Raw genomic sequence first — 7,396 nt, forward strand, 5'->3', positions numbered from 1 at the left:
TGAAAATGAATTCAAAATGATCTTCAATGCATTTTCTTTTTCGTTCAGGAACTTTGTCCATGTTTTTAAATGCATTATACTGTAAGTGATCTTTAATGCATTCGGATGTTCCAAAATGCAGTGAAATGGAAAAACGGTTCAACGCAGTTTTCATTAAGCCTGCAAGGTTTTCCCAAGTAGTAGATGTTATCATCTTGAATTCTTTTTAAAACTTTTTTGCAGCTAGCAATCAGTCTGGTGATGTGCCAGTGACAGTCATAACTCAAAGTGGCCAACGTCTCTGCATGACACGTTTTCATTATGTTGATGAGATGCGTGAGGTGGCACAACAAATTGTCCATGATCCTGCAAAGCGAATAGCGTGGTTTCAAATGTTGTTGGAAGAGCATGGGTTCTTTGGAACTGACAGTCACTTTGTGCAGATGCTGGATCGACTGAACATGGAATACCAAGGAATAACTGGGGCTTGGCCTGAAACAATAAGCAATGGTACAAAGCAACCTGGTGACAGTTTTTAGTACTAAGAGTATTAAAATATTAAGAAGTGAAAGAATTTAATATCACAGTTACTGTAGCAGTTACTGGTGAGATGTGTATTAGTGCTGATGGTGGAAAGATTATCAGCTGTAACTTCCCACATACTTTTAAGGGACATTGTCATTCTATTCAAACTTAGAAACTTACACGTGCACTAAAAAATACATGTATGTCTTTACATTGATCAAGACCAAAAAATAATGGTGTAGTTTTGTTGCCAATATACAACTGAAGTGCACTGAGAAGCTATATAAATTTCTTTGTTATTTGCATCCATGGATGGAGAGGATGGAAATGAATTGAAACTTGAAATTTGGAGATGGTATCCACAGAAAGTCGCCAGAAATTAAATACGAATAGCTTTTTGTGCAATAAATAGAGGATATTACCTGGCCACGTGGAGATATGAAATTTCTCTGCGCGTCTTGAAAAATATTTCACAAGTGAGTGCAGCGAACCACTGAAATATTTTTCAACACGAGAAGAGAAATTTCATATCTCCAAGCGGTCATGCAATATTCTATTTATTATGTAAACTCCAAAGAAATACTAAATCATTTTACGAAAGGCATCGAAAGGCGCCATTTTCATGTGTAACCAATTAGCAACAGTGATCTTTTCACATGTGAAAATACCGTGTTTATTTTCACGTGTGAACATATCATGTTTTCGCACGAAAGCTCCCTTAATTGGTATTTCATTGGTGTTTATATAGTATTAAATATATTTCATATCTTGTCATTTGGTTGTCAGCAGTGTTGTATGTGTCAGCTAAAGTACTAATTTAGATTTTTTCCCAGGTAATTTGACCTAAAAATGGCAAATTTAGCATGGCAGTGCACGTGCCCCTTTTAAGTCTTGTTCTATTCTCTGTTGCTGTGCTTAGCTGAATAGTTGAAAACATTTCCCATATAAATTGGAGACGTACAGGAGGGAGCTGACCAGCCATGTTTATTTCAGTGTATTATATTATGCTACCTTGATTTGACACTCCTGAATCCCATGTAAGGACAGATGTAACAACCTAGGAAAAAATCTCCTGGAGTAAAGTACAAGATGGCTGGTTGGTATGAAGTGAATGTGCTGCAAATTGAGGAATGGTATAAAAAGTTGGCAGGTCCAAATACCAAGTATAGCGTGATGCTTACCCATGGAAAATACATGAATTTTTGTAACAGACATTAAAGAATTAAATATTTATGCATGTGATTATTTTTAGACTTACCTGTGTCTGCTGAGGCAGGTAGCTTGACCAGCCCTAATGAGCTTTTAACCAGTCCAAATGTGGATGGTGTCTTACATGTATCTCCTGATGCTGCATTGCATGGGCAGGTAACAATTTGACATGTTGAATTATGAGAACTTGCTTTTACAGCAGCTCTCAATGTTACCATTTTTGACAGGGATTAGAACTATAATTCATGAATGTGGTGCAGCAAATGCGCATTCAAGAATGTTTACTTTCTGGACCTGTGTACATTAATTTTTATTCATTCTTTGTTTAGTATACCTACATTTAACACTACTGTATTTATTTTGTCACTAGACGTTTGACACATCTGCAGTGGATTCAGTACTTGAAAATGGAATATTGGATGAAATACCTGAAAACCTGGACCTATTTGGGGGTAAGTATTGTTTGTTTCCAGAAAATATCCATACCCCTACCATGGAAGACTTTTTGATTTGCACCCCCCTTCCCCCCAGGATTTTCCGTTCCAGAGGGTCTTTGATGACCCCCACTCCCCTCAGGAATTTCCAGAATTTTTGTACTTATAAAAAAGAAAGTGAATTAGTTACATAAATACGGTAGAATTTTATGACAACAGTGTAAACATTTAAGTTACTAGGTAACTTTAATAAAAATATAACGCTTTGTTAAACTCATTATCCAGCTAGACTTTTAGCTTCTTCGCCATCAACTTTGCAAATTATGTTTGTGTTGTTTTTATGTAAGATTATATGCTTTATTAAGCATTTGGGGTGCACGTCGATGGTTTCACGTTTTTGTGCAAACTGCGATGAGAATGTTTCACTCGCTTAAACAACTTCGCAAACGATAGTAAATAAAACAGAAACTTACAAGGTTTCTTTGTCTACACATTTTGTCAGTTTCTTCGCGTTGATTCTTATTTAAGGACCAAAAAATTCACTAACACACAGGTAGGTTTCGTGAACCGCGTCATAAAGGCGATTGTTGTACGAAGAATATTATTGACGGCAAAATAATCCATCATATTTGTAATCTTAGTTATGGCGATTTACGTGCAGTCTTATAAAATTTACTGACTCTCCAGCAGTCATTCTTGCTGGTAAATGACACCCAGCCCCACAGAAATTTGTTGCTTGCCTTTGAGCCACGGACGGAATCTAGAGGGTGGCTGTTATTGTTTTTGGCGCGACTTAATTACTTCCTCCAATAAGTAGTAAAACCTTGTTTTAGAATTTCCAGTTTGACTTAACAGACTAAACCTCAACAATCTCGTCTCCCGAGGCCGCGATCGTTTACTCAAAGAAGAGAAAAGTTGACTCCCGGTTCCTGTCCATGGTCTAAATGTCACCCACAAAAAGAAAATTTTGTTGCACGCAAGCGTTGAGATGGTGGGAACTTGCGTCTCATCGTATTTTTAATGAGTTACTACCCCCAATAAAACAATTGCAAGAATCCTATCAAAAATGTGTTTACTGCATGTGAACGTAGTGAAAAGCGATACTAAGTGAACAGAAGTGTTGGTTGGACGAAAACGAGACAAAGTTGGAAGTCTGGGGACAAGACTCCAGTTGAGATCGCCAGTTTAAATGTTTTGCATCCGTTACAAATGAAAGACACATTGTTCTTAGCTTCAGGAGATTGTAGCGCTGGCTAACTCAAAGAAAAACAGAAACATTGAAGCTAATAATGTTAACTTTATCTCAAAACTGACTTTTGTTTCAAAACAACGCACGTAAGTATGTTTTTGTGCTTCAGATCGTATGTTGCTTTCAATGTTTTGTACGTGGTTCATGACCCTTTGGAAAAGTAGTTTCCCACGAAACCCCCCTACCCCTCGGAAATTACTGCCCTTTAAACCCCCCTCTCCCTCGGAATTTCCAATGATCTTCCGTGGTGGGGGTATGGATATTTTCTGGAACCACACATTGTCTATTTTGATTTTAAATTGATTGAAGGTTCCTTGTGGAATATTACATCAGAGAATGATGAGTAGTGATCTAACATATTATTGTGAAATGTGAAGTCTGCTTTCTCAATTACGGGGCAGAAACAGCTGGAGCTCTAGATACCATTGTGGTAGAGCACCAGACAAGATATTCACCAGAAATGCTATTTTACAAACCTCAAATCAGGTTATTATATCATACTACATGTAGTGTAGAATGTAAAAATCATACTTGTGGAGATGGAGGACAATACCTTCAAAAGAATTAAAGATCAAGCATTGCAGAATCTTTTTTCAATGATTGCTAATGAAAGCCTTGTGAGAGATGAGACACTCACCTCTAGGAGCTCTAAGTCCACAATTTACAATGTAATGCTCTTAATTATCATATAGCCATTCTGTGATCATGGGAATGCACAATGTTTTCGACTTCCCGACAACCAATCCGACTGAGAAATGCAGTTAAGTTTTTGGTAGCCAATAAACCATTTTTAGAGTCCTACTGCAGTACATTTGATAATTATAATCACTTCCAACAAATTTATTGATGATATATTATTATTTGTCATACTATTACTTTGTTGTAGTGGTAGACGACATCTGTCCTCCATCAGGCTCACTTAAGGTAAATCTCTTAAGGTAATTCCTTAGAATTGCATGGTGCTTCCCTACTGTGCACGATTTTCGCGTCAGCTCGTGCAAATGAGCACGTGTGCGTACAAAATGATTTCCCTCAAACTAAGCCCAATACCGAAATAAATGCTCCCTTTCTCTCAAATGAGCATGGTGACCCCTGATATTTTTTTTCAGGTATTTGCTAAGAACATTCAAATAAAGAACATATTTGAAGAAGAAAAAAAGGTTGATAGTAGAACATGAATTTTTTTTAGAAAACAGTTCTGTACTGGGTGTATTTTGGCCAACTTAGTCAAGGACTTCAAGCTATCCACGGACGGAACTGTCCCCAAGAGTGCACTATTCCCACAACCAGGCAATCAAAAACGGCATAAATGAAGCAATACTGCTTATGTGAATAAAAGAAGCTTTATTTTCAAAATAAAATTTTGTGGCTTTCAAGTAACCATGACTTAATTCTTTTTGGAGGTGATTCGAATTTTTAACGTGCAATCAGTAAAAATACCCCATTTTAAACAAGCGTGGTGACCCCATTTTTTTATTGCATTTTTTCAATGTTCATATCATGAATGTTAATTATGTCAAGTTTCCAAAAAAGTTTGATAGTAGAACAATTTCAAGGGAATTTGTACCTTAAAGGTACATACCGTTAATGAAGAAGTCAATTAAATCCAATTTTGCATCATTTTTATCTTTATGAGAGTTAGTGTATCCTTCGAATTTTAGAGTTAGGATTTACAAGAGCTGATGTCTCTGAACATTTACGGATAGGTTACATTTCAAATGCAAGATCACTAAATTAGGGACTGAATATACCACCCTTTGTCAACAGGCTGTAGGTTCTACGACACTGTACAGAGTTTGTAACTTAAAGTGTTTTATCACAGGAACTGATTTTCCATTGTTCATGTTGTCTAGGAAGACACTTCTAACAGCAATGATAATACTTTCTGTTCACAGTTTTAATCAACTTTGTTGTTAATTTAATAACAGGGTGGATTTCCATTCTACATATCATTAACTGAGCCGTTGTCAGAGGATGTTTCATCAGGAATGGCAGAGTTTGAGGGAGTTGCCACGGTTCCAGTGCACAAACGGAACCCTTTTACCTTATCAGGATCTGTTCCTTGTAAGCAAAATGACTATTGTTTGAAATACAATTTCATTGAAATTAAATAATATTGCATTTTGTTGTCTGCATGTATCATGATTACTTTAAAAGCAAATGTCCAAGCAGCCCTTATCCAAGGTCACTTTGATCTCTCCTACCTATGACATGTTTTGTGCAAATTATATATTTTACTAACAGCACTTCTTGATTGAATGCAAAGTGTGATTAAGATTAAATCATCTCTCCGACAGTACGCAGACTAGGTTTGGCTAATTTAGAATGCTGTATTCTAAAGTTCAGCCCACTTCCCATCCCACTACAGTTTTGATGCAATATTTTGTAGCACATTTTTCATGTTGTTAATATGTGAAATAATTTTGTGAAACCATTGAATCCATCAAGCAGCTAGCTACTATTTCAAGAAGCCCATAACATTCTTCATTTTTCAGAGTTTGACGTTTTGACATTTGGTGAACATTCCACTTGGCTTCAACTAATCTTCTTTCCCCACACACAGTCTGATTGCCTCAGAGATCTAATAAATGTCTTACTAATCTCATTCCCTCGGTCCAAAATGTAGTTTATGAATCCTTGCTTTTTCCCCTGTTGACTTATAGCCTGTGTGCCTTGCACTTATGGGCCATAATTCAATGTAAAAAACACTGGGTCTGTCACCTACAATGCAGACGTCAAACTCAGTTAGTAAAAGATACAGTGTGTATACATGTATTCTTGTTCTCTCAAGTGAACTTTCACTTGGGAATGCCATGTTGTAGCATCATGAATTCTTTTGAAACCTTTTTGCAGCTAGCGATCAGCCTCGTGATGTGCCAGTGAGAGTCGTGACTCAAACAGGACAATGTCTTGGCATGACACATTTCCAGTATGTTGAGGAGATGCATGACATGGCACGACAACTTGTCCATGATCCTGCAAAGCAAGCGTTGTGGTTTGCAATTTTGTTGGAAGAGTATGGGTTCTTTGGATTTGACAGTGATCTTGCGCAGGTTCTGGATCCACTGGACATGCAATGCCAAGGCAAGAACGTCAGATTTTACTGTGTGCATTATCAGTTTTGCTATCTGCAGCAATGTCTTCAATTTGAGGACAAGCAACCAACTTTGTCGACAGTTGTTTTTGTACATGTAGTTTTAAACAATTGCCAGCTACAGGTGGTGCGTCGAGGCAGTATGATCTACCTAATAGCGTTATTATCTTCTTGAAATGTTTGGGACACCTGGTGAGTTATGGTGACCATAGTATCTATTGTCTCAAACAAAGTATTGTCCATCTGCAAAAGGTTACTAGACAATAGAGATAATAGAGGCAACCATAGTGCATCATGTCCAATTGACAGGACAGATGAAAAGTTAATACACAAACAGATAATTCCCAAATAAGTTTTTCAATTGCTTGAACGGTTTTATCTTTTTGTCTTGACAGAGCAATAATTTTATGGCATAGCCAATATCTCAAACAATTTAGCACTAACTTGCTGTAAAGTCGAAGGTTTCTTTTAATAATTAAAATAAAATATCTTGTCATTACATGTTTGAAAACTGTGGTTTTTTTATGCACTCTTTATGTATCAATTAATTTTAATCTTTAAAAACCTTGTGATGATTTGCTTTGGGGTCTCCACTCACCTCGCTCTCCTACTAACAGGTCTCTCAGAAGAAAAAAGCAGTGATGACAGCAGTGAAAATAACTCTGACACTGACTACTTTGCGGATGTGGAGACATCATCGATTGATTCACTTGGTTATCAGACATTGTCAAGGTCCACTTCTGAGGATAACATTTCAAAACTATATTCTAAAGGTGATCAAATCAGCTTTTACCCATTTTGCACTTGCATAGTTATTCACCCTGAAATATTATGGTTAAATGTAACACTCAATCCTTTCCTCCAAACAGAACAAATGAAGGCATCAACCCACCAGAGCATTTCCTC

The 7,396-nt window shown here is 36.9% G+C and overlaps 1 protein-coding gene across 2 annotated transcripts in view; it reads left to right on the forward strand.

Moving 5' to 3' along the window:
• Positions 1–375: 375 nt before the first annotated feature.
• LOC137973184 (uncharacterized) overlaps positions 376–7,396 on the forward strand; it is a 35,910-nt gene continuing 28,889 nt past the window's right edge. Inside the window, exons 1-7 of one of the 2 annotated variants that reach the window (XM_068819949.1) lie at positions 376–504; positions 1,757–2,165; positions 4,283–4,320; positions 5,325–5,460; positions 6,250–6,480; positions 7,108–7,263; positions 7,360–7,396. The exon at positions 7,360–7,396 is cut by the window's right edge and continues 383 nt beyond it. In XM_068819949.1, the coding sequence (XP_068676050.1) occupies positions 5,385–5,460; positions 6,250–6,480; positions 7,108–7,263; positions 7,360–7,396 (500 nt within the window). In that variant the 5' untranslated portion in view covers positions 376–504; positions 1,757–2,165; positions 4,283–4,320; positions 5,325–5,384. Of the gene's footprint in view, positions 505–1,756; positions 2,166–4,282; positions 4,321–5,324; positions 5,461–6,249; positions 6,481–7,107; positions 7,264–7,359 lie in introns of those variants that run through there. The other variant, XM_068819950.1, reaches the window with a different exon arrangement.

This window comes from Montipora foliosa, chromosome 10 (assembly GCF_036669935.1).
Source record: "Montipora foliosa isolate CH-2021 chromosome 10, ASM3666993v2, whole genome shotgun sequence".
Taxonomy (NCBI): domain Eukaryota; kingdom Metazoa; phylum Cnidaria; class Anthozoa; order Scleractinia; family Acroporidae; genus Montipora; species Montipora foliosa.